The sequence below is a fragment of the Cyclopterus lumpus genome, chromosome 8, assembly GCF_009769545.1.
Source record: "Cyclopterus lumpus isolate fCycLum1 chromosome 8, fCycLum1.pri, whole genome shotgun sequence".
Taxonomy (NCBI): domain Eukaryota; kingdom Metazoa; phylum Chordata; class Actinopteri; order Perciformes; family Cyclopteridae; genus Cyclopterus; species Cyclopterus lumpus.
This window is the reverse complement of record NC_046973.1, coordinates 12,254,567-12,281,606: the sequence shown is the minus strand read 5'-3', so window position 1 is coordinate 12,281,606 and position 27,040 is coordinate 12,254,567. Positions and strand designations below refer to the sequence as shown.

Below are 27,040 nucleotides of genomic sequence, written 5' to 3'. Positions count from 1 at the left end.
ATGACAGTTGCACATAACTATAAAAAAATCAACACTATGACTATTAATTCCATTACTGATGCTTCTAATGAATAATGATAATCAGTATACGTGTATTATTAGCTGTAATTGTTTACATTAATAACAATGTTACCGTGTATTGGCATGAAGCTAAATCAGTGTCGCATTTCTTCACAGTGACCGCGTGAGGGCAGTAAAACACTAATTAATGTACACATGTCGACAGTCACCCCTTCTGAGCGTCACACACGACATCACGATGCGAGCATTTCCGGTGGAGAAAAGGTTTCAAAATAAGATATGTGAGCAAGTGGGTAAAAGTACACGGTGCCATGCTAGGAAGAAGTAGCATGTCCCAATATAATACACACTGGGTCGCTACAGTGTGTACTAAAAGTCCCCCCCAAAAAGAAAACATGCAGAAATGAGCATGTCATTTAATTAATTGTATTATTATTATTATTATTATTTATTTTTTTCAGTGATTTTTAAAAAGTTATTTCATTGTCTTAAATACTGTTTATATGCGCGATAATCCTTGTCCATGGCACCTCCTGTCTCCTTATTGTCATGTGACTGGGCCAATAACATTATATTGTGTGTGTGTATATATATATATATATATATATATATATATATATATATATATATATATATATATATATATATATATATATAACCTGTAGAGGTCGCTGAATCGCCATGTCGTGACTGACATGCTACGTTCAATGACCTGTCAGCCAGCCACCACAATAAGGTAACCCAGACAGTTAAAAACAGTCAGTAAGTGGATGCGGTGACACGAGGCGGTGACACGAGGCCAATCGGCTGTCTGTGCACGTGACTAATGACGTCTGTCAGTGGATTAACCGGTGAGGTAAACATGTTAAAATGATGCCAATCTGCATCTACTGAGGGGGAGAACTACTTCTGATACAAAGATGGTAAAGAGGGGGGAAGGGGGGGGGGGGGGGGGAAGGAGAAAAAAAAAGAGGAAGGGAGAAAGGAGAGGGTGTGAAGTAAACGAGATTTAGAAAAAAAAGACAGAAATTTGAGAAGAGGGCGGAATGAGGGGAAAGGACGCGGAAGAGTAGCAGAGGAGAGAGAGAGAGGGAAGGATGGAGGAACATGATGGGAGGGAGCAGGGGGAGGGGGAGAGAGGGCGGAGCAGAAGGGAGGCTGGCACCCAGTCTGTTCTCTCGCAGGAGGAATCAGCAGCAGCAGCCAGCAGCAGGACAATGGACTGCCTCCCCTACGGATCCTAACGGGCACCGGGGCTGCTACTCGTGACTGACTGAAATACGAGGTAAGCGGTAGAAAAACAATAGAAACCAATGTGCGGGGTGTCCGTGAGAGACGAGCGGCTGCAGGAAGGAAGCGACACAGAGCAGACAGACACCCAGCAGGGCCCCGTCGTCCGCCCGCCTCCGGGTCCTAAACCGGCCGGTGACACGTTATAACACACACACTACCGGGACTGCTCGGTGTAACTGTGTGTATGTGTTGCATTTATTCGGCGTGATAACTCGTAGCAGGGGGGGAGAAACAAGAAAAAACACAAGAAAAAAAATACACATCCGGAATGCGCGCGCCTGTGTGTTCGTCTCTTTTTCAGAAAGCACGTCGCGCCGAATTCCCTTAGAAATCTAGTCGTTTTAAACTGAAGTGAACGGCTCTAAAAGGGCGCGAGCGAAGAATTGTTCGGACCTCTTTTCATTCAAGTTCGACCCGGGTCTTGATGCGCGAGCACAGCGCGCGTCGGTGTGGTTTTGACGGAAGACATTAGAAATAGTTGAAATTCTCACTGTATTTAACGGCTCGTGTGTGTGTGTTACGCGCACGACGAATTAATCCGCGTCGCGCGGCGATTCGCAGCAGCCGGAACATTGTAGCGAAGATGCAGTTCGTGCTGCTACAGCGACGCCACAATAAAGACTCTGTTTTTCGATGGCAGTTCGGCGCTAGCGGCGCATGCCAACAAAGCCTCTCTCTAGCCAGCAGCAGGAGGAACAGCAGGATGCACGCACTGTGTGTGCGTGCGCGCGTGCGCGCGCCTGTGGTGTGTGTCTGCCAGCCAGAAACCCGTTGTCGCACCAGGCCAGGCCCGGGAGTCTCCTCCTCGACAGATGCAGGGATTGTGGGGCGAATAGACGGGAGTCATTGTAGTTTGCCATAATGTGGCTTCTGTTGAACGGCGCGCGTGACGCACACAGACAAGAGATGTTGTGCGCGCACGCAGACTTAAGGGACCCGTTATTATTAACCCATGTGCGAACGGGCGAGCACATTCCGTGTCAGCGCGGAAGCTCCACAGCGGCGTCTCGAGCGAGGACTGCGTTTGACCGTTATGCACGCGCACGGCCACAGATTGTAATACACACAGAGCTCCAGTCCTGCAGTATGTGATGAAGGTCATTGTTGCCAGAATAACCACCACTCTGTGTGTGTGTGTGTCTCTGTGTGTGTGTGTGTGTGTGTGTGTGTGCGTGTATTTAGTGATGGGAGGCGCTGCTTCTCCCATCAATAGTCATTTACCTCAATATTCTGAGGATTATTGGTGCAGGCAGGCAGTGGATGGGCTGTGATGGTTTTATTTTAGATTGTGTTGACCTGACTGAGACAGTGTGTTTGTAACATTTGTGGGAGGAGGAGGAGGAGTAGGACGAAGGTAGGTAGGTAGGTAGCTCTCGGTAAACACTACATTTTAAAATCTGGTTACAAAATAGAATGGAGGAGCAGTATCCTTTAATGGACCAACGTCTGTTTGTTGCATTTTAATTTAAGATTTTCTAGTCCCTTTTTTAAGGTTGGCTGTTCGATCCCCGGCTTCCTTCCGTCTGCACGTCAAAGTGTCCTTGGTGCAAGACATCGAAACCCAGAGTCAGTGGGAGTCGATTGTCAGGGAACAACTTGCAACCTTGCACGACAGTTCTGCCGCCATCAGTGTGTGTGTGTAGACGGGTGAAGGAGAAGCAAGTTGTAAAGCGCTTTTAATGACGGCACCAACATTCTTGACAATGTTGTCCAAACGGGATGACCAATGCGCAATAAGGAGTGAGGACCCCGACCAAATGACAGTACGCAAACCCCCTGAACCACAAGGGATTATGGGTAGCAGCAGACGGAGGAAGTCTTTCCTGGAAAGATTAAATCTGGTCTGATGGAGACAGATTTTGTTTGTCTGTGTTGTGCATTTCAGGGTTGTGTGTTTGTCGATGAGACGAGGAGCCACCAGATTGGTCTCGGCAACGACGGGAAAAAAAGGACAGGAGCACTATTAGCTCTGTGTGTGTGTGTGTGTGTGTGTGTGTGTGTGTGTGTGTGTGTGTGTGTGTGTGTGTGTGTGTGTTTCTAGGCGTCTGAAAAGGCTCTTCTTTTTACATCGGATTTGCTCGCTTATAAGTTCACATGATCAGTGTGTGAGAATCTAATGTTTGGCAAGACATTGTCACACTGTGTGTGTGTGTGTGTGTATGTGTGTGTGTGTGTGTGTGGTCCCATCGTGGTCAGCTGTGTCATCTGCACTCAGCGTGGGCCCAGACCGGAACACAAACAGACCTTTTCTACATTTCCCCAGAGTGAGCACTGTTTTCAACAACATTTGGTTTGATTGAAGTCTGACCCAGAGACCGTTTCCCTCTGTGACGACGCAGCGTCTGTCAACATCCGGCCTGGAAAACGATGCGACAAAACAGCAACATGAACCGACGTGTTTTTATCCACTTTCAGTTCGGATGCATGTTGCATGCCACTGTGGTGAAGGAGTGGATTTGTTGGTGCGAAGCTGAAACGGGAAGTAGACTGACAGAAAAATGTATCAGCTATTTTGATAAATGATGGATGTTTTTAAACAAAACAAAATTGGTGATCCCCTGACCTTCACCTCTGTCAGCACTGTTGCCGTCGTTTGTACTGTTCTTTTTTTAGTTTTGTGCTAATCGGCACGTTAACGCGCTAAACTAAGATATGAATATGGTAAAAGCCATACGACTGATGTATTATAATATTAGCATTGTCGTTGTGCACATGCTAACATTTAGCTCAAAGCACTGCTGTGCTAAAGGACAGCCTCAAAAGAGCGGCTAGCATGACTGTGGACTCACTATTGTCTGCCTTTTTTACAGACTAAAGGATGAATCAATAATTCAATGAGAACATAATTGCCAGATTAATCGGTGAGAAAAATAGTTGCCCTGATGTATATAAATACATGTCAAATGGTGCAACGTGTGCTCCACGCTGCACTGACGGTTGTCTCAAAGAGTGTGATGTGCATCACTGCTCCTCTGGCTCCCGACACAAGCACAGGACAGAAAAGCCAATGTTTCACTGTTGGGTACCGGCTTGTTTGGGGCAAAACTCTTTATTGTGGCTTGATGAGGAACAATCAACACACCATCAATTAGTGATGACATCACACAAAGCTGTTGCAGGGCGCCCTCATTTGGGTCTCTTTAGTCTAACCCGGGTGAACAATTCGACTGCAGTATTTGGCTTGTTCAGACTCAGGCAAACGAAGTACAGGGCAAGACTGTGCACGACCGGACCACTTCAGATTGTGTTTGTTGTACACTTATCGAGGAGCGTCGAATCAAAAGCAGCACACGCTGTATCCTCACACCTCAGCTGTGAATTTTCACACAAAGCCCACAGTGGGACGGACTCTGCTGAAAAAAGAAAAGAAGAGATGGCTGAGTCCACATTCGATTAAGTAAGCGCCTGAGTTGCAAAACACATTTCTGTTTCATGAAGAGGCCAAAAGCTAGATCCTTGTGTAATTAGTACCAGTGCAGTGGCCGTTTACAACATGCCTGTTCAGAGAGAGGCTGGATACTTTTGTGTTGCTGCTTTCAGCTTTCTCGAGAACCGCTCATGCAAACTGTCATGAGAGTTACACCTGCCATGAGAGTACCCGCTCTGTACGCCCACATCACGGCTACTCACGGTCAGAAAACACTTTAGTCCACGGGAAGAAAACATTATCGTTAGGCGAGGCACTGTGTTACTCTCCTAACTCATTGCACCCTGAAATAACTTGCAAAAAGGCCCCCACAGCGCTAAGAAACTATGCATCTCAACTGTATACTGCTGGCTGTATCTTCCTATTTACAGTACTGTTACAGAGTGGTATCCATTTAACTCTGTGGCAAAAAAGGCAAATAACCTTATTTCCCAAAATGTTGAATTCTTTTTGTTTATTTTTTACTAAGTTTGCTTTCTGGAGCTTTGTAAGCTGGTCACAAAATGTCTAGCGTGACCTTGAAAGGTCCCAGCTATTTTTCTTCTAATCATTATAAAAACTATCATGAGGAAATAATAATTTTTCTTGAGACCTCTACATACATAGATCTATAAATGTATAAATGTTGTAGTCACAAACTTTGTGGTCATGTTTCATGTCTCAGTAAGTTATTGTCCGTACTCTGTTTGTATCCGTTTGTTCATATATCTTTTTTGTTGAGATTTTCATTGTCATAGCTTATAACCAATTTAGTACTTGTGTGTGAGTGTGTGTTTCACAACGTTGGTCTCATCACACTTTACTGTGGCGCGGATCTGACGGCGCAGACCGCCAAACGCAATCAGTTAATAGGATCGTGATCATGAGAAAACAGCTTGATGTCTGGGGTCCACGTGGGAGAGAGGGCTCTCTGGATTCATGCGCTGACTTTGCAACAAAGAAAGTTTGGCATTCGGAGCGGCAACATTGAACACACACACACACACACACACACACACACACACACGCACACATGACACGTAAGGCAAGGTCACAGTGAGTCAGCATTTTAATTGGATTATTTTGACAGCTCCTGCAGCGCCATGTGGGTTTTATTAAATACACTGCGATGTCATTATTGGCAACCCTTTTTGGATTGGTCATTTTCCGTTGATGCTGGATTATGGATGAAAAACTTAAAAGCCCTCTTCAGCGATTTGGCTCCAAATTGGATCACTTACACAATGAAAGTGATCAAAATTCAAACAACAGAGGCGGAGATACTGCATTTTACATTTCCTGTAGTGCAACACAATGGGATCTTTATCTCGTTTTAGGCTTCCACGCAAGTTTTCAGCCATGATAAATAACCCTGACAATGCTGTTGAGAAAGAGCCACACAATATATCATACTTAATAATAATGATACCCCCTCTTAGTCATGTTATGTTCTTTTTAATGCAGAATGACTTATTTGCAAGAAACCTGTAAACATTTCTCATAGACATGAGATTTAAAGTGGTGCTTGTGTGGATTCTTTGTGAAGAAACTACATTTGAACAGATCTGTCACTAAAATCAACAACATATTTTTGAGTGACATTTGACGAAGAATTTCTTTGCAGGACAGGCCTAATACTATAAATGTCCTGCTAAGTAGTAGACAAGTAAACTGACCTTGGTGTGTGAAACCGGTGGCGTGGCCCACCGGTTTCAGGGCGCTGACCGTGAACCACGACGTTCCTGGTTCAGAGACAAACTGCAGTCATATCAGAGATGAATGTCATTTTGAATGCGGATAATGTTGTTCTTGACTAGAACTAAATAATCATTTTATTCATAAAATAAATAGATAAAACATGTTTTTCATCTGTCGAATGACAGGCAAAAATGCCCAACATTCACTTATTTTCATATCATCAAGAATAGAATACTTAGGGTTTGTCGGTTGCACGTCAACCTGAGGAAGAAGACCATGCTTTGGGATGTGGTTACTCATCTTGGGAATCTGTTATGATCGATTAGATATCATTGAAAAGGATGAACCATCTGACCCATCGATCTGTCTCTGTGTGCTTCAGGAGGTGAATGTCAAATAGCTCCAGGATGCTGCCGTCCTCGTCCTTGCTGACCTGCTGTTCACCGGTAGGCATCTGATTGACCAAACATGATGAAGACCGAACCCCCGACGGCCACGGGGGGCAACGGGACCTCCGTTGGCAGCGGCAGCTCAAACCTGCGTAGTCCCTCGCCCCACCGCAACGCCTACGAGGCGGGGCTGGCGGCGCTCAAGAAGGCCACCGACCACCTCAACAATGCTGCAAACGGAGGCGCCGGGCCCGTCTCCAAACCCGCTCCTCTGCCTCGCCCAACCGGGAGGGGCCGGAAATACGGGTCAAATGTTCACCGCATCAAGAACATGTTCATGCAGATGCAGTCTCCTGGCGACGAGGAGGACGGAGCCAAAATGATTGGTAATCACCTCCTGTGTTCTATTTTGGTCAAAGCCTTTAGAATATACAGTGTGAGGAGAACCCGATAACAGCTTACATTATGACTCTAATCTCCTGTTTGGACCTTCTTGGCCCAGGCTTTGAGCCCTCCAACCCCACACAGGTGTACAATTACTATGGCTCATTAGACCTGGAGTCAAGCGGGAGTTGGGTTGAGCTATGTATGGAATGGACCGCTCACTAAACCCCTTCACTGAACAGACAATCCAATCGTGTAAATAGCTTAGCAATTGTAACAAGGCAAGGCCGACCTGTCACGTTTTGGATATTTGTAACTGTAATACGAACAATGTTTAGTATCTTAAAAGTTATTTGAGGTTCCCTTTTTTTTGTCTTTGGCCTGCAACCACTTCCAAGGCTAAATGTAGCTATGCACATGTTTATTTAGGAGTTGCAAGGTTATGCGTTTCCAACATTACATTTATATTAGCAGAACTAACCAGCTCCACACCGCAATGCAAGAACAATGCTGCTTCTTTTATTTCCACGCCTTCTAGATTGCTCATCAACCTGTTAGCTTTAGCCTCTGTGTTTTTGGCACAGTTTATAGCCCTCAAACGTATTATTAAGACCCTTTTTAGAGTCTTCTTAAAAGTCAGCCGGAGACAGCAGCTAGCTAACGTTATCTTAAGTAGCTAAAGTTAGCGAGCTACAGCTGACTAACTGCAACATTCTTTATCGTCATTTTGACCTTTCTAACAATAGTGTAGCAAATAAGAAAACTTATTATTAGGAGTATTTAAAAAGTAACATGCAATGTAATACCCCCATTGAGGACCAATTTCATCTGGTTGATATCAACTTGTATTTTTGGCAATCATCTCTATTAGTTATCATACAATCGGGCTCACCAGAAGATAGCAATACCACCCCCCCGACATCCAATACGACCTAAAACTGGAATGTTTTCTTTAACAAACTTCTCTTACTCTCCCTTTTTGCTCTTAACAATCTCCCCAATTAACTTTCTTGTCACCGGCAGGTGTAGTAGAGCAGGCGGTGAAACTGTCCCTGCCGAGGGCATCCAGCCTTAATGAGAACGTGGACCACAGTGCCCTGCTCAAGCTCGGGGCCACAGTCTCAGAGAGGGTCAACCGCTTTGACTCTAAACCGGGCGAAGAGGCTGGGGGCTTCTCCAAACTTCAGGAGACCAGGAGGATCTTCGAACAGCGGACTTTACAGGTCGGAAGGGTATTTGTGTCGCTTACTAGTTCTCATTCTGATTCGAGACCACGACTGACTGTTGTCTCCTCCAGGAGAAGCAAGCCGCCAACAACCGGATATTGCTGAAGAAAGAGCGGGCAACGGGTTTCCAGGACAGCCGCCTAGATGTCGTGGCTCGCTTTAACGGCTCCACTGAGGCTTTGGACCGACTGGACGACCCCCCAGCTCCAGCTCCTCTTCCGACTCCCGCTCCTCTTCCGGCTCCCGCTACTCTCACCGCTGCCGCAGCTTCGGTCGGGCCCGGTGACGCTGTCAGCCCCACCGTGAGCCAGCTCAGTGCCGTGTTCGAGAAGAGCGAACCACCACAAACCAATGTCCAAACCCCCCAACGTCGGTCAGGCCCTGCCCTAGCACCAAAGCCCAAACCACCAGCCAGAACGGACGCTACCGGAAGGAAGGTGAGACTTTGCTTAACTGTTTTTTTTTAATGCAGGAAATCACAAACTGTGGTAGAAGGAAAGGAAATCTTGTTTTAAGTGAATGATTGGACAATCTCTCCATGTCTCTCTCTCTCTCTCTCTCTCTCTCTCTCTCTCTCGCTCTCTTAGGGGAAAGTGCTCCTTCCAGGTAAGAAGGACCACGAGGAGATGGCAGAAAGCGGTGTAAGCACCCAGGAAGAAGAAGAACCAGAAGAGACTCTAGAGAGGAGCATAAGAGAAGCAATGGCCAGCGAGGAGATGGAAGGGTCAGAAGACCAGCTCCCCAATTCCTCCTACTCCTCATCATCGTCCTCCTCCTCTTCTTCGGGAGTCAAGCCAGAGTCAGAGGCCCGGCCAACAGCGACTGAAGCCAGGGGCTCAAGTACGGTGTCTGTCCCAGAGCAAGAGCCGCAGGCTGATGAGCAAGACGGCTCCACCGGGGGTTCTGAGGCAAGAGCCCGGCTGGTGCAGGCGGAGGTCCATGCCTCACTGGAAAATGGTGAGAAAGAGCATCCGGGTTCCTCTCCCTCCTCGGAGGAGGAGAAAGGAGGGGACTCTGAGAGGAGGAGCGAGGAGGATAACGATGAGGATGGCTCCAGGAAGGAGGATTACTCGGAGGGTGACCTGGTGGATATCAGCGCGTACAGCGGGCTCGGGGAGGAGGACTCTGGGGGTAGCCAGCTAGACGACGAGGAGGATGAGGAAGAGGAGGAGGAGGAGGAGTACCAGCCGGAGACCAGCTGCCATGAGATCCCGGGCCTACCTGAGGAGGAGGAACCCGGACCACCAAATAGGAAGATTCAGTTCAGCACTGGGCTGATCAAGGTTAGTGAGTTTCTGTCGGACACTTAGTAATGTAAATGGTCCAACATCCTCTGGGGAGCATGAACACTTGGAGGTTTCTGGTTAAACACCCTGCATTTCCTGTTCTTATCTTGTCTGTTACATGGTACATAATCAAGTTATCTTCTATGGTATTCGGTTATCTCTCTCACTGAGGAAGTATGGTGTCAACAAGACTTCATCATGACGCGTCAAGACATGTTTCACAATGCACAGAGCTCAACCAGCTGACTGCCGCAGTGAGGAGGAGGGGGGGGGAAAGCGAGCACTCCGGTATAGAAAAGAGCTTGTGTTAAATCAAGATCTGTGTTCAACCAATCACACACACACACACACACAGTTTGAGCTAGAGTCAGCAGGAAATAGTGTGGTGAAATCAACCCGTGTGTGTGTGAGATGTTACTGGAGGAGGAAGTCAGTGCGTCTTTTCAATATTTTCCTTTCTCTCTTAATTTCTTCTCTTGTAGTTTACACGCTATGATAGACAACAGCGCGCACACACACACACACGCATGCACACATCTTCACAACACTTATTCAGGTTTTTTCTCCAATTTTAGTATGTCATTATAAGATACCAACTGTCCTGGGTTTGTAATATTTATCAATGTCCAATAATGCAGTTGACAGAAGATAATAAGGAGGAACAGATTTCATTTCAGGGCAGGGTCAAGGAATTCTTCACATTTTCTTGGACCGTAAAACATTTAACCACCGACCTCTTTAGCCACAGTGCAGCTAAAAGTCGCCTTGCGGCATGAGGCAGCGATGTTCACTACCGAGGTAACTGTTGCCGTTAGCTGGCTAGCGAACCGCCTCAAACCGGCTTCCGCCAGTGATGGGCAACCACCTGTTCTCTCGTTCAGGAAACCTTTTTTAAAAAGCAATTTTTTCCAGTTGTTTGTTGGCTACTGCTTTGAAACTAGCTTTGCAAGCTCAGATCTTTTAGCTGCCTGCCTCTCTACCTGTGTCTCATCTCAAGGGTTATCTCACTGTTAATAACGTGGAAACAAGATTGAAAATACATTTAAGATACATTACCGTACTTACTTAAAAAGACTGCAACGAGATCCAGGAATGCAAATGGAAATGTGATGTGAGTATAAAAATATATATACATAAGTTTCCCCTTTACAAACAGTGCCACAATGTCAATACCTTATTTATGGACATTTTCAGGATTTAAAAATAAAACAACTTATTTGAAATAAAATTATTGTTTGCATTTATGTGTGACAATAAACTTTTCTACCACATGCCACCTTTTGTCAGACGTGCGTCTCTGGCTAGCTAACGTGACGCATTAAATTCCAGTGAGAAATGAAGGCTAGTAGCATCAATGACACTAAGCTTAAAATACTTAGTTAGTCTGGGTTATATGGTGGAATATGGTGTCCCACCATAACAAAATTTAAAACACACAACTTGCAGCTCAGGTTAAAAGTTGAATCCCACCTCACACAAGTAACGTTAGATTTTATTAGTGTTGACATAACATTTTAAAAAAAGCATTAAACATTAGCATTGCAAACAAGTTAAGTTAGCATTTTTTTAACCGTAACGTTAGCAGTTTAAAAAAGTAACCTTAGCATTAAAAAAAAGTACTGTTAGCATTTTTTCAAGTAACATTAAACATAATGATATAAGCAAGAGCACAGAAACCCGCCATTCTATATATTATACTACTCACATTATATTACTTAATGAATGAGAACAAATATAAAAAAAGAAAACTTAGGTTTACTGGTATATCATTTATAAAACATTAAAGAATAACTGGTGCTGTGAAGAAGGAAATGAATACTGAGACTTGGAGACTCACAGAATAAAAACAGACTATTCAAATGGTCCCTCTACACTTCACTGCAAATTCACATTTTAATGGTGGACATTCGAAAAGCACCCATAAAGGATTCGACATGACAGAATATCAATGGAAAGCAGAACGAGAGGGAAAGTGACTCGCCTTACGGCGTTGCATTTTCGGCAGCAGGTAACTGAGCCAGTGAACCGAGACTCCGTGTCTCAGCACGTTGGCTGCTGTTGCGCAATTTCAAAACTGTTTGATAATTGTTGTTGACACCATGAGAGCACAAACCTTCTCCGGCACCCAGCTAGTCTCCCACCTGGCCTCGTGGCACGTCATCTCACCGCAGCTCCACATTTGATCCTCCAACACTTTCTCATAGCGCAACAATTGGTGAAGAGTAATAAACGATCAATCACAGCCTGGAGGAAACCTGTTTATGTAGCTAGGTTCTCCCACATCTCACTTACACTCACACATCCTGGACCGAGTCGAGTCCTATACAAGGCGACCTCTGTGCGTCTGCAAAAATCTGTTGGAATTTAGCTGGGTGTGTTTGTTTTCCTTGAAAACGCACGTGTACTCACACACATACACACACACACACGGACACACAAACTCACACAGGCAGGGGAAGCTGATTGATAAGAACCACAAAGTGGAGCTTTGTGTGGAAGAAATGACACCAGGTGTATCTCTGTGTGTGTGTGTGTGTGTGTGTGTGTGTGTGTGTGTGTGTGTGTGTGTGTTGATGTGCGCTGAATAGCTAATTGAGTCATCCTTTTTTCCCAAGGAGTTTAGGGATGCACCACATCCTAATTGAAAACATAAAAGAGTGTGATTGGGCTTCTGTCGTGACTGGAACGTCTGGACTGGTTTTGGCTTCTCTTCACCTGCAGCATGAACAACTCTATTAATAAAATGCCCAGCACAATTTTCTTTGGCCCAGAAGGACAAAAGTTCAAATCATCTTCGGATCTTATTTACAGTCAGGATGTACTGACACTGAGCGACCCTGTGATGATGTATAACTGATCATGACTGGTCCTTTATGCCCTTCTCCAGGGATATTCCAATCAATAAATAGTCGGCTATTTATGCAGTAAAGTACCTTTGGAAACCCGTGGCGCTCAGTCTGAACACTGGCCTCACTGTTTAAGTGCAGCGTTGATTAACGGATTCATCAAGTGACTTGGAGTCGAGCAACAATCCGACACTGTCTCTCGGAGGTAGCAGATACTGTTATCACGTGAAACCTGACGACCTAATGAATCCATTGTTCGATTCAAACTTCTGTTAAAATTTGGCGAGGGGGAAATCTGCCGTGGTCTCTTGACCTCTCACCTCAAGATATGTGAATGAAACTGGGTTCTTGGATACCCACAAGTTTCCCCTTTTTGTTTTGCATGCATATAAATGTGTTATTGTCACCTATTTTAATATTTCTGCACACCGGGGTCCCTAAATTGCATGAATTGGTTATACATTAGAAAGCTGAGCTTCTTGTGGTTCCAATGGGCCCATTTGGGTGATGATGACAGCTGGGTTTTTAAAACCTTTTTGAAATGACCTATTATTCAACAAATATTTCCGACCAAGCAAACTGATTGGTGAAGTAGACATTCAGAACGTGCCCAATCCAGTAAAAATATTACCCCAACATTTGCATGACAACATTGTATCTTATAGCCAGAGCTGGATCAAAAGCCCCAATGGGTGGTTTTGATTTATATGCCGTTGTAAAAGGCGACGACGCTTAAACGCACCCAAAACAAATATTTTGACTCGTGTTTGCCTGGCAATAGTTTAATATTTTTGTTACAAAATAAAAGCTCTGAAAATATAAGGGGCAGTACAAATTGAATGCAACATACATATATGTGTATATATTTGTATAAGTATATATGTGTATATATAAGTATGCATGTTTGTGTATATATATATTCATGTATCTGTACGTATATATACATATATATATATATATCTGTCTGGAAACAATATTTTTTTCAGATATCATCGTGAGAATGAGTTCGCTGATGTGACTGATTTATGTTCCAGTTATTAGTCAGATGCCATGTATTTCCATGGAAACAGCGACAACCCTTTTAGGTCGAAATAAAAACGTTACCGTTGGCTCTGGCGACATAATTTTTGTTGACCATTACCAAGCTAGAGTTTGATAGCAATGTTTCTCCCTAATATCTATCTGGCACGCTTTTGTTTTGTTTTCTTTTTGAAGATGAGATGAGGAGCAATTGAGCTGTCACAGCAGCAAAAGAAAAGAAACAGAAGGATCTGCATTATACAAGATATGGATCTTCTTAGTCACACAAGTACACCTGATACAAACTAAAAAGGGATGTCCCCAGAGGTCTCACTTCATTTTAGTGGTGAGCGTTCCATTGTTGGTGTTGTTCCACCTGTTGTCTGTGTTTTCATTGTGTGCTCTTGTGTTGGTAGAGAGTGTGTGTCCAGGGAAGTCTCAAACTTCATGGACACACACACAGCTTTAAAGTTACTCAACAGGAAGGAAACATGACGATAGGAAGCAGTTTAACAATCACGCCCTCTGACCCTGTTTGTGTCAGAGTGTGTGTGTGTGTGTGTGTGTGTGTGTGTGCGTAAATAATACTGTAACAAGCACATCCTTCACAAAAAGGCCTCGGGCTTCGTCTCCCTCTCTGTATGTCGTCTCACACACATTAGCATTTCAGACAGAGAGAAAGAGAGAGAGCTGGTCAGTGCCAAACTCACACTGGGCAAGCCTGCGGTTGCCGCGGAAACAAAGTCATGGGATCTTGGAGATGGTCACCGGGGAGACAGATGCTGCTGACCTTCTAGAGAGGGGGGAGGGGCGCAATGGAGAATGGAAGAAAAGATGGGAATGGAGGTGGGAAAAGTGTGAGGCTTTCCATCCTCTGAATGGGAGTTTAAAAAAAAAATATTGACTGCATGTTTCCCTCTGTGTGCTCTGCGCAATATTAGTCAGCACTGGTTTGGCAGACAAGCTAGGGGAAGAATTTTATTGCCCAGTGCCGCTCGCTCAAAGGTGCAATGGCTCGAATCTGATTGAGACTTCCTGTGGTCCAATTAAGACCACGCAGACAGTATTGGTCCTGGGGCACTACGGGACATGTATGCTAATGATGTACAAGGAAGGAAGACGTCAGCGTTTGGGACTGTGACGCCGTTTCAAAGCTAAGAAAAGGAGATGTCAAAGTATACAGACTGAGCGTGCACACCGCAATGATGAGGCCCTGACATACATTTGTAAAAAAAATACTTCCTTCAATAATGCCATAGCTGTAGAATAGAAAGGACAACATTACGCTGCAGTAAGAATTTAGGAGGAGTAGCAAACCCACATGGCGTTATCTATACTCCAATGATGATGATGGGTATAAAACATTCTTTTCATCAACTACATTTGCAAATGTCATCATCATCACTCCCCCACCCCACCCACCCTGTGTAGGTGTTCACCACCTACTCCAACGAGGACTATGATCGTCGTAACGATGACGTCGACCCCATGGCGGCATCGGCCGAGTACGAGCTGGAGAAACGAGTGGAAAAGCTGGACCTGTTTCCTGTAGAGCTGGTGAAAGGTAAACACACACACACACACCTTTACAACCATTGGGAGTCAAGCCTCTTGTGTAACTACACACATGCACACAGCCGACCGGGCGCTGGTAGTTGGACGCTCACTGTCTGCTAATATGTCCATTATCCCTTTATGGGATTACGCTTAGCGCGGATTAGCCTAATTAGCACCTTGTAATTCTGAAGGTAATGGATGGAAACCATGACTTATGTGTACGTTTTAAAGCGTGCAGTGAAGAGGAATATGGGAATGTCATTGTATAATCTATAAAGATGCAAGATACAAGTCAGCAGTTATATTTACATTGTGTGTGTGTGTGTGTGTGTGTGTGTGTGTGTGTGTGTGTGTGTGTGTGTGTGTGTGTGTGTCTCCAGACAGCGAGGGTCTGGGTATCAGCATCATAGGCATGGGGGCAGGAGCTGATATGGGTCTGGAGAAGCTGGGGATCTTTGTGAAGACGGTCACCGACGGAGGAGCTGCACAGAGAGACGGCAGGTACCCTGTCCACCCGACCTCTATGAGTCCTTCCCAAGGGGGGGAGGGGGGGGACATGTGACATGGTACCTTATCTGCACCGGCACCTCACTTGCAGCATTGAATCCCGTTCAACCACACTCAAAGATTACGTAACGTAAAGGCCACAAGCCTCGCCTCCGTGACATGGAAAAGTACGAATAATAATAATATTACATTACATTACATTACATGTCATTTAGCTGACGCTTTTATCCAAACCGACTTACAATAAAAGCATTAAACCATGAGTCCAAACTTAGAACAACAAGAATCAAGCAAGTACAATTTCTTCAATAACGTTAAACTACAGAGTGCTATCCGTAAGTGCCATTTAAGTGCTACTAAAGTGCTAAACAACAAAGTCATTTCATTTCATTTAGCTGACGCTTTTATCCAAAGCGACTTACCATCATGTTACATTCATACACTGTAGAACAGCTACAGGGAACAATTCAGGGTTAAGTGTCTTGCTCAAGGACACATCGACTAGGGCGGGGATTGAACCACCAACCCCCTGATTGAAAGATGGACTTGCTAACCACTGACCCAGTCGCCCAGCTAAAGTGCTATCGGTAAGGGACATTTAAGTGCTACTAGAGAGATAAACAACAAAGTGCTATCGGTAAGGGACATTTAAGTGCTACTAGAGTGCTACTACGGCTCTACCTTCCCTATTCAAGGTATAGTCGAAAAAGATGTGTTTTTTGTTTGCGACGGAAGATGTAGAGACTTTCTGCTGTCCTGATGTCAATGGGGAGCTCGTTCCACCAATGAGGAGCCAGCACAGCAAACAGTCGTGATTTGAGTGTTTAGCTCGAAGTAACGGAACTACAAGCCGATTGGCAGAAGCCGAGCGAAGTGAACGAGGTGGGGTGTACGGTTTGACCATGTCCTGGATGTAGACCGGACCCGATCTGTTCGCAGCACGGTACGCAAGTACCAATGTTTTGAAGCGGATGCGGGCGGCCACCGGTAACCAGTGAAGGTCGCGGAGGAGCGGAGTAGTGTGGGTACATTTTGGGAGGTTGAAGACCAGTCGAGCAGCTGCATTCTGGATGAGCTGTAGAGGCCGAATGGCATTAGCAGGTAGACCTGCCAGGAGGGAGTTGCAATAGTCTAGCTGTGAGATGACCAGAGCCTGGACCAGAACCTGTGCCGCCTTCTGAGTGAGAAGAGGACGTATTCTCCTGATGTTGTACAGCATGTACCTACAGGAGCGTGTTATTGCGGTGATGTTGGCAGTCAAGAAGAGTTGACTGTCGAGTGTCACACCGAGGTTCCTGGCAGACGGAGTCGGAGCCAGCACTGAGTTGTTGAAGTTAATAGTCAGGTCGTGGGTGGGAGAGCCTTTTCCTGGAAGGAGGAGAAGTTCAGTCTTGTCCGGGTTAATTTTCAGGTGGTATGCGGACATCCACTGAGAGATGTCGGTCAGACAGGCAGAGATTCGTGCTGCTACCTGTATTTCGGATTGGGGAAACGAGAGGATCAGTTGAGTGTCGTCAGCATAGCTGTGGTAGGTGAAGCCATGCGAGCGAATGACAGAGCCAAGAGTCGAGAGCCGAGAGCCGAGAATATTAAAACCAGAACCCATATTTGCATCATGCACAAATACATGAATGCATTTCTTTTCTTTTCTCCATCAGTGGTGGAGATTTGAGGTTATTAGACGAAAACCTTCAGTCCTTAAACCTGAATGCGCTCTTCTCCAATCTTACATAAATGAAAGATGATGAAAGTTTGACAGTGAGACTTCATCGCGTTCACACAGCTGGTGCTTTTGCTTCTGTTTTTTCTGTGTGCAGGATCCTGGTGAACGACCTCATCGTAGAGGTTGATGGGACCAGCCTGGTCGGTGTCACTCAGAGCCTCGCTGCCTCCGTCCTCCGCAACACCACCGGCACTGTCAGGTCTGACGTCAACACACACTCTGTCTCTGTCTCTGTCTGTCCTGCACACACACACACACACACACACACACAGACACTTTGTTTACAGTGGGTGCTGTTTTTTGTTTTGCTGTTTATTTTGTTTTAGCTGTGTTTTTTCGTTAGTTTTTTTTAGCAGATTTGTGATAGAAATTGCATTATTTCTCTGATGTTTTGATGAAGTTCTCAGGTTTGTGCTGATTGCATTTCATCTTTTTATGCAATAGGAATGATATAAATACATTATTTTGTTTACTTTATGCACGTGTGAGATTTGCACTGGCAAAATAATGTTTCCGGCTTTTGCAGTCGAGTTTCTCGTATTTATCATCGTGACATCATGAACTCAATTGGGTTGAAATGTATTCTTTTTTTATTTGATTTCTTTTCTCCCAGTTTCGTGATTGGTCGGGAGAAGCCGGGGGAGCAGAGCGAGGTGGCCCAGCTGATCCAGCAGACTCTGGAGCAGGAGAAGTGGCAGCGGGACATGATGGAGCAGAGATACAAGCAGTACATGGACGACGACGAAGAGGTAGGTGGCGCTCGAACCGACGGCCAAACCAAATCCTTTTCATTCTAACGCCCTTAACTCCGGGGTCGATGGGGGCTGAATGTAAACCGTCCCAACGACCAGACGGGGAATTAAAGTTTCCAGTGCGATCAAACTCACGGCTGAAAATGTCACCGGGGTCGTAACTGAAGGCCGTCGACGTAACGCTTCATCATGACACATAGAGAGGGGTTCATGTTCTGCGGCTCTTACTGCACATTTTGGGCCGGATTCTAATTTATTTTCAGCAAGCTTTGATAATTTTTTTAATTATTTTTCTATGCAAAAATAAAAAATTAATAACATTGAATTTAAAATGACAGCAGTGTCTCACCAGAACCGCCACGATGTAGAAATGACTGCTCAGCAGAGCAGAGGACATCGATGTGGACGGCAGCACTGAGCGCTCAGTCAAAAAATTGACGTGAAGCGGGTTTACTTTGCCGTGTAGACGACGAGACGCGGCAAAACATTTTAGTGGAAGCCATTTGCCAGCAGTTATGCATTCTCTCTCACTTGATTTGTACTTTCAAAAGCGAAAGGAGTGTAAGTGGGGGGTTTGGACTGTTATCTGCAGGTAACATTTGAAAGAAAATTGGGAAATGCTTGTTTTCTTCCTTGTGTGTACAGTACATTTTAAGCTGACGCCAGCAGCTGGTTAGCTTAAAAAACTGGAAACAGAGGAACCGCTAGCCTGGCTCTTTCCAAAGATAACTAAATGTGCCCACCAGCACCTCTAAAGCTCAATAACCAGCTCTGACCCCTGGTATGAAACCACAACTTGCACCTTTTAAAAATGTTGTTAAGCTAAGCTAACTAGCTCGTAGCGTTAGCTTCATATAAGCCGAGTGGTATCAATCTTCTCGTCCAACTCTCGGCAACAAAACGTCTTTCATCTTTCCCCGTCTCTTTTCTGCAGACGGGTGAATATGCGACCGACGAGGAGGAGGAGATGAGCCCCGTGTTTCCGAACTCCATCGAGGTTTTCGACCTGGCCGAGAACCAGGACACTCTGTCTCCTGTGGAGCTGGACCCCGAGAAGCTCGCCCACAAGTTCAAGGAGGTGTGCAAGACTTTGATCGTTTGGATGCTGAAATTAATGATTTTGTTGGTTCACTTCACTCGTAGTGTATCTGTTCTCCAAACTGATCATGCCTTTTGTGTTTGTTGTTGTTCTCCGCCTGTAGCTCCAGATCAAACACGCAGTAACCCAGGCGGAGATCCAGCTGCTGAAGAGGAAGGTGAGAATGTTCTGTCTCTTCTCAGTGTGCAGAATTGAAACACAGTGCAGCATATCTAGCATATAACACCAGTACCTCAGCTGACTTAACGCTGGCTCTGCCTCCCACGCACCACCTCCTCCACCTCCTCCTCCCACATTCCCACCCCCTTTACCTCCAGCTGGCCCATGCGGAGCAGGATAAGTTGCGTTGGCGGATGGAGCGTGCTCAGTTGGAGCAAAACATCCGGGACAGTAAAGAGAGGATGGAGAAGCTGGAGGGCTACTGGATGGAGGCGCAGTCGCTGTGTAAGGTAATTCAAGAGACAATGATCATGAGACGCGAGAAGAAAAACATCAGGCAGGAATTTCTCAATTATTTCGGCTGTGTTGAAGAATGGATTTTGTTTTGTTTTCTAACTTTGAAAGTTCAAACTCAGCTCCTATAATAAGTCTATATTAAACTGTATCGCTAAAAAACAGACACTCCGTCCCTTAAGGACAAAAATGTCCCCATTGAAGTCCATTAACACTACAGTTTTTGATCCATGTGGCGATTACAGCACAAACTCTTATATCAGGCTTTCAATCTAAACCCCGCCTTCCAAATGACACTTTTCACTATTTTCCACCACTTTTCACTATTTTCCTCCTGTTTGCCCAGTGGGATAAATTGCATGCTATTTTCCTGGTTTTATATCTGATGAATTATGGAGCACTGTTTGATGAAATACATAAAAATCAATGTTACTGCTTGTCATTGACATAACCAAGAAAATAACAATAAAAAACATAATTCGAGCACTTAGTATACAGAAAATAATTCAACTTTGGAATTATAGAAAGAATTTCTGAAACTAATATTTGGTAGTTACGATCAGGGCTGAATATTGAATTCAGTGGGAGTGGAGAATATTATTAATATTAAATGTTATGGCATTTTTGGACACGGTTTGACAGCTCAAATGACTGATGTGTTATTATTTCCCCCAAACCTTTTTTTATTTCAATGTATTCACTGTGTAAATACATGGACTGTGTGCGCTTTTGTGCGCGCTTTTGTGCGCGCTTTTGTGTCCTCAGGCGGTGGACGAACACCTGAAGGAAACCCAGGGTCAGTACCAAACCCTCGAGAGGAAGTACAGCAAAGCCAAGAGGCTGATTAAAGAGTACCAGCAGAAGTAAGGAAGCAGAGATGCATTCAAGGTTTCAGAGAGACGGAGGGAAAGACCCCAAAGCTTTAACGTGCTTGTGTGTGTGTGTGTGTGTGTGTGTGTGTGTGTGTGTGTGTTGTAGGGAGATCGAGTACCTGAAGAAGGAGACGGCTCAGCGTCGGGCACAAGAAGAGAGCGAGGCGACACACAAAGAGGAGGCGGACAACTTGCAGGAAACGGTGAGTTAACATAGTCACCTGTGTTTTTATTTATTTATCTGTTCACTTTTACATTTTTCACAAATGAAAGGCCACAAAACAATGCATTGCTCATCCAGCTTTTATTAAAGTAATGAGGGAGGCGGTCTTGCGGCCAATGCTCCTGGTTGTTAAATTCCACTCAAAGCAGAGTGACCTTCCCCCAATGGTGGAAGCTGTGTGACTTCATCTGTCTGATCGGAGCCTCGTCCTCCACTATGTGGTCGTTTTCACAGATTGACGACTTGGAGACCAAAGTGGATGCCCTGAAGACCCCCAATCCCTCCTAGACTGCTGCTACGCCCTACAACCTGTCTGTGACCGGAAGGGGCGGAGCTCTGCCTTCACTCTGACCTGGGCTGTCATTTTATTCCAATCAACCATTTGCTGCACGGACAGGTAGTTTGTGGGAGGGGCGGGGGGGGACTGAAAGGGAGGACGTCTGCCGGCGGCTTAGTGCTCTGTCAGCCAATCCCTGCGATACCCAGAATCCTCCTTGTGTGTCTTCCCGACTCGGCAATCAACGCGGAACGCCACATTCAACAACCCGTGCTTCACGTACCGGACGACCCGCTTCTCCTCTCTTCAAATAACCTTCACCGTATTCCAATTCATATGACAAAAAGCGCTTTTATTGAACAGGCTCGTCACAAAGTGCTTTTATAGGGTGACAACGCATCGGGACCAAGAAAGGACCAGAGGTCTTTCCATTGTTGACGTGATCATTTTAAAGCGAGGCGGTTGCTGAAACCGTTCCTTTTTCAATGTTTTTCCGGGGGGACCGGACTGGACAAGCGAGTTTTCTGCCGCGCGGCGTCGATCACACCAACCCGGAAAACAACGAACATGGAGAAAGGGCCACCACATTTTAAAAAATTAAAAAAACTCTGAAGTGGAGCCTCGGTAGTAACACGCAGCAGCAACAACGGCAACTTTGAAAGGAAATAGCCACCACCTGCTGATAGTTAAGGTATAGAAACTACAAAAGAAGATGGCCTCACATTTCTGATTAGGGCCAAAAACTGCCCGCCCTGGCCTCCTCTTTTCTAGCTCTGCACACGGTGGAAGGAATCAGGTGCTCTTCAGGTCTGAGCTGTGGCGGCAACCCATTTGTATATATCCTACACGTGTATTTAATAGTGTTTTGAATGGCTTCACGCAGTGAGGTGGGTCCCACAGCCGAGAGTACGGCGGTGCGATGAGCCCCAAACGACCAGGAAACGGTTCCCCAATCCAGTCCGTTTCATCTCTTTTCTATCAACATCGATGGCAAACAGGGTGTGAGGAGTCGAACGTGTGCTCCTAGAGCTTCTGATGGTGTTTACTACGGTATCTGTGGGTTTACATGCACACCACCCATCTGTTTATTCATCAGTCATGGACTACATCTTTGAGTTGGTGCAGGCTTTTCAGAAATCTAATGCAGGATTTTTAAAAAACAAAAAACTGACTATGCTATTTTGAATACATATTGGTATTGTGAGGCTGTTTTGCGTACAGCTTCAGTTGCACTCGCATCATGAGAAATTGCATATTCAGTTCACGGCAGATGTGAACGACAGGAGCCCCTGAGGTGCACTTTATCAGATGTTCAAACATTTCCTGGAGGCGACACCGCTCTGCAAACACTCTCTTTGGTCGAGGTAAACACGAGTGGGAGGAGCCAGGGCCGGACTCCTGAGATATTAGAGAGTTAAAAAAATTAGAATCTGTTCACAATGTTTCTAACAGTTTATGCATCATTTTATACAAATACATAACCAAACAAACAAGGATGCTTAATGTGTTACAATTAGCCAACAATATTAACTACTAAGGAAGTAAAGAAAGGCCATAATAATTGAATTTTTAAAAAAAGTATAAGCTATTGATTACTGAATTTGGAATTTAAAGACTACTGAATTTATAGCAATTTTTGTTTGACTTAGAAATCCATCTGTCTGACTATGTGGTCTCAAATCTCCTAGAGTGGTACAATAAAAAAATTAAAAAGTAACCAACTTTATTTTGATGCAGGTCTGAAAGTTTTTCTATTTGTATGTAATATTTCAGTGCTACACATTAAGTATTCATTTCACAATGATCTTTTCAGCTTCTTATGAAATTCATAAATCGTATGACCATTCTTTGCATCTGCAGCCGGTATCAGTCAGGCTGTAACCGCTAGTTATCTACGTTAGCTACTTAGCCTCTCTGATTTTTTCAAATACTGTAACTCTCCATATCTGCTGATATAGCCTACTAAGTCGTTGCCAATTCTATTATTATTGATATTTCGATCAGTATTAGCCCTTTCTAATCAGCTCATATAGCCTTGTTATGAGGATGGTGTTGCCTCTATGAAATGTTTGCTAAACTAGATCTTCAAAGTGTCATTCAAAAAACTGCATGCAAACACACTCCACATCTCCTGTATTACGGCACGAGGAGAGGGCCCCAGTGCCAGTATTATGAATTTATGTCTGACATAGTCCAAATATGGGTTGAATACAAAAGTGTTGCTGTGGTATTAAAGGTCAGATCATTCTTTCTGGAACCCAAGGACCACTGGAGGTTCTGGTTAAGCTGCATACATTTTTTTAATTGATTTTTTAAATTTTTAAATTTAAATTTCTCTTCTAAACAAATTGAATAAGTTGCAAAAAGTCGAAGACACACAGAAATGGTGTTGCTTGACAAACTTTGGGTCACAAAATGTATGTAATTGTCTTAATTGGTCTGGAAATAGCAAATGAAGACTTTTGTCCAGTCTGTTTATCCAATATGATTATATATTTAACTATTCTAATTTGACTACCATCCAGTAGTTGGTGATGACTTTTTGCTATTCCAAATATGAGGCTCATATTTGCATGTGGATGGCAAAATGTAAGACGGCGTTTTGAACGGACAAATGGGGCATTTTGCTGCTCGTTCACCACGGCAACCATTCAGAGTTTGTGCATGTCTTCATCGAGATAATACAGCTTGCTGGCAAGCTCCCATTAGGTTGCATTAATTAAAAACACTGAATCCGATATCAGCTTGATTAGGCTATTCAAGTTCTCGCCAATAATGAATGCGAACCAAAATAATTTATTTCGTGTTTTCCACAGAATGAAGTTTGGATGAATTCTTCTCCTCTAGCACCATCTTCTGGTCAAACTTGGTTCACAAGCAAGACGTATCTCGTGCTGATTAGCAAGCCGTTAGCATGCTGACACACACCAAAACCGAGGTGAATGTTACACCTGCTGAACATCGGCATGTTGACAACGTCCCCGTGAGCATGTTAGCACGTTAGCATTGAGCCTCAAAGCACCGCCTTGATAGATCCACTAGTGTGGCTGTAGACTCTGTAGTCTTGTTGATATTATACAATATTCAAAGAAATATTCTGTTTGTTTGTCATCCTGAAAAAACACAGGAAAAGAAAAGGTTCACAACTAATCCCTCCAAACATTTGTGAACGTTTTTTTAGTTTTTTGTCAAATCTAATGTTGCACTTTCAAGCATACCAATTGTTACCGGTTGTACAGACATGCCTTTGGAAATGAGGCGTTTGCTCTTAAAAACGTTGTTTTGTGCTGACCAATTACTGGTCCCTGTTTACTGTACCAGCTCCCGACCTTCACCTCTGACCTCCAGGAAATAATCAGTGTTAGATTTTCAGTGACTTGTGGGAGCAAATAAGCTTGTGTAGTGCTCGGCTCATGAACTGTTGGAGTGTGGTCGCAAACAGGAACACGAGAAACCAAAAGGTCCTTTTTCCTGTTTGTAAAGTTGTGTTGTGAGTCCTGGTGGGATGATCCAGGAAGTTAGCATTGCACTGGTTTTCCTCCGCAAAAAGCCAATCGGGGATCTATCAGTTCATTTTCAGAAATCTTGCACGGTGTGTTGAGCAAGATCGTCCTCTCAAATGAAAACCACTTTCATGTTTTTTAAGGGCGTGGATGCAATTGAGAAGCTAACGCCGGGCTTTAAGCTCATTTAGCCGCATGTTAGCAGCCACATTTTTAACACGTAAAAGCCTCCAAATTCGCGTTAGGGGGGATTTGCTGACGTATTTTACATTATAATAAAAAAAAAATGTTCAAAAAACAATTGACCGGAGGGAACCAGGAAGTGCAAAAATGCTGACTTATTTCCTGGTTTTAGGACCTGGGCTCATAAAACTTGATGTACTAATATCGTGATATAAGTATGTTTGAGTTCGACAAGGGGCAGCGAGTAGTATAAAGTGTGTGACGCCAAGTATTAGTCCAACAAATGCAGTATATATATATATATATATATATATATATATATATATATATATATATATATGTTGTAGTCCTGTCGGACAGGAGCAAAGGGGCTTAGAGAGCATTTTCTTTATTAGAGGAATCAAAATCAGCCATAAGCAACTCACTTTGGGTATTTTTCACTTCTAAAGTATTTTTTATTAGTCTCATCTTCGTCCCACCAAATGTGAGCTGTGCAGTTGCTGTCTGATCAGCAGGTCAGGTCACTTTCATGTCACCTTGCCATGACTCGTTCTCATTAGTTAACATGCTGCTTTTCGGCTTCCAGAGGCCTTCCGACGTGCGCTAGCTGTAGCTGTCTGTCACCGTGGTTACCCACCACTCATTCCCGTGTTAAAAAACTACAACAACAAAAAGTGTTTAAAGAGCATTTGCCGGTGAGCACGGTAAAGACACGCCGCCATGTTGGACAGACAGATTGTAGCACCACAGCGTTTACATATCGTTACAGATCGACGCCTTTCCCCCACGTTACGTTATTTCTCTACGCTGCTTCATGTCCCCTCCCCCCAAACCCCCCACAGGTGGCCTCCGAGCAGCCCTGCGCAGAGGTGAGAGGGTTTAGTGCCTTGCTTAAGGGTGAAGGATAACAGTTGAGAGTGGGGAGCGCACGCCCACCCGCTCGTCTGTCTCAAACGGACCGTTACACGTTCTCACACTTGTAAGTTTTGACCTTGACAACTGGCGCGTTATGTCCCGTAACCATCGGCAACCAGACTTTAAACACTTCACCTGTTAGTAGTGTCAGCTTGTGTTGACGTGATGGTTTAAGACACTGGGGGGAGGGAGTTTATAATGAAAACCAAATAGTTTAGTGTGACTTTTACATCCGCTTTGTTCCGTTTCACTCCAGCAGCCCCAACCTCTTGGCTTCCATGATACACCGGCGACACCAGAGAGGGGCGGGGCAATCTGACATGGCGCGTACTCGACCTCCTGAGTGGGTCTCGGGTCTGACAACAGATTTCCATCTCTGCCGAGTTCTGTTCTGTAGTCCATGCCGCCATGTTTGTCCGAAACATTACCGTGTCTGTCAGCATTAATAAATAAACGAGATATGTTGAACAAGAAAGTGGTGGCTTTAAATCAGCTCTGCTCTCCTACTGTGTGTGTGTGTGTGTGTGTGAAAAGAGGATTCTAACCAGTAGAAGAATGTGACCAAGTACTTCCGGTAAGTACAGTTTTGACATACTTGAGTGTTTCTTGAGTGTGATACAGTGCCTTAAACTTACTCAACTATATTTGAGATACATATTGTACTTTGTACACTTATTTGAGAGCTGATATGCCTTTAAGACATGATGCAGTACTTTTACCAGCTACTAATCTACCCAGTAGCAAAGGCAAACATTGGCTCTAACGACTCCAATAAAACCCTCAGTATAAGTTAGTGATAAAAACAACATTATATTCTATAATAATAAAACACTTTCCAAGGAGCTGTTCAGCATAATGAGTATGTTTATGTCTCAATCTTTAAATACATTTTGCCAATACTATAACTGAAGTGTCATTATTCAGGACTTTCACTAGCAATGCAGTATTTTTAACTCTGGTATTTCACCATGAAGTTAGAGTATCTGAATACTTCTTCCACCACTGTGAGACGGAGCAGCAGCTAAATGTACTTAAAGGGCCAGTGTGTAGGATTTAGAGGGATGTATTGGCAGAAATGGATAATAATATTCACAACTTTGTTTTCATTAGTGTGGTATAACTTTAAAGTCCTTCATGTCTACAGAGTAGGCGGGTCCTCTTCAGAGTCTGCCATGCTTCTACAGTAGCCCAGAACGGACAAACCACTGGCTCTAGAGCCTGTCTCCTGAAGGCCACCGTAGCTCTCAGACATACAGGGAGAGGTTTTTATTTTTTAATGCTTCATCAATATTGCATTCATTGAATGTGATTTCAGTTATTTTTTTATTTCTCTTAATAACATTTGGAAGTATATCATACAGGGAGTGGTGAGTGCAAAAAAGTTAGACTACCTTTAAAGTATTAAAG

At 44.4% G+C, this 27,040-nt stretch overlaps 1 protein-coding gene across 1 annotated transcript; it reads left to right on the top strand.

Moving 5' to 3' along the window:
* The first annotated feature begins 1,103 nt into the window (after positions 1–1,103).
* Positions 1,104–26,108, top strand: LOC117735030 (neurabin-2-like). Its single transcript, XM_034539423.1, has 15 exons — positions 1,104–1,306; positions 6,801–7,193; positions 8,215–8,414; positions 8,489–8,854; positions 9,005–9,700; positions 15,001–15,133; positions 15,507–15,627; positions 17,451–17,555; positions 17,970–18,105; positions 19,043–19,186; positions 19,311–19,364; positions 19,525–19,656; positions 20,426–20,523; positions 20,639–20,735; positions 20,990–26,108. The coding sequence occupies exons 2-15, from the start codon at positions 6,887–6,889 to the stop codon at positions 21,041–21,043; spliced, it is 2,643 nt and encodes an 880-aa protein (XP_034395314.1). The 5' UTR covers positions 1,104–1,306; positions 6,801–6,886; the 3' UTR covers positions 21,044–26,108.
* The last annotated feature ends 932 nt before the right edge of the window (positions 26,109–27,040 follow it).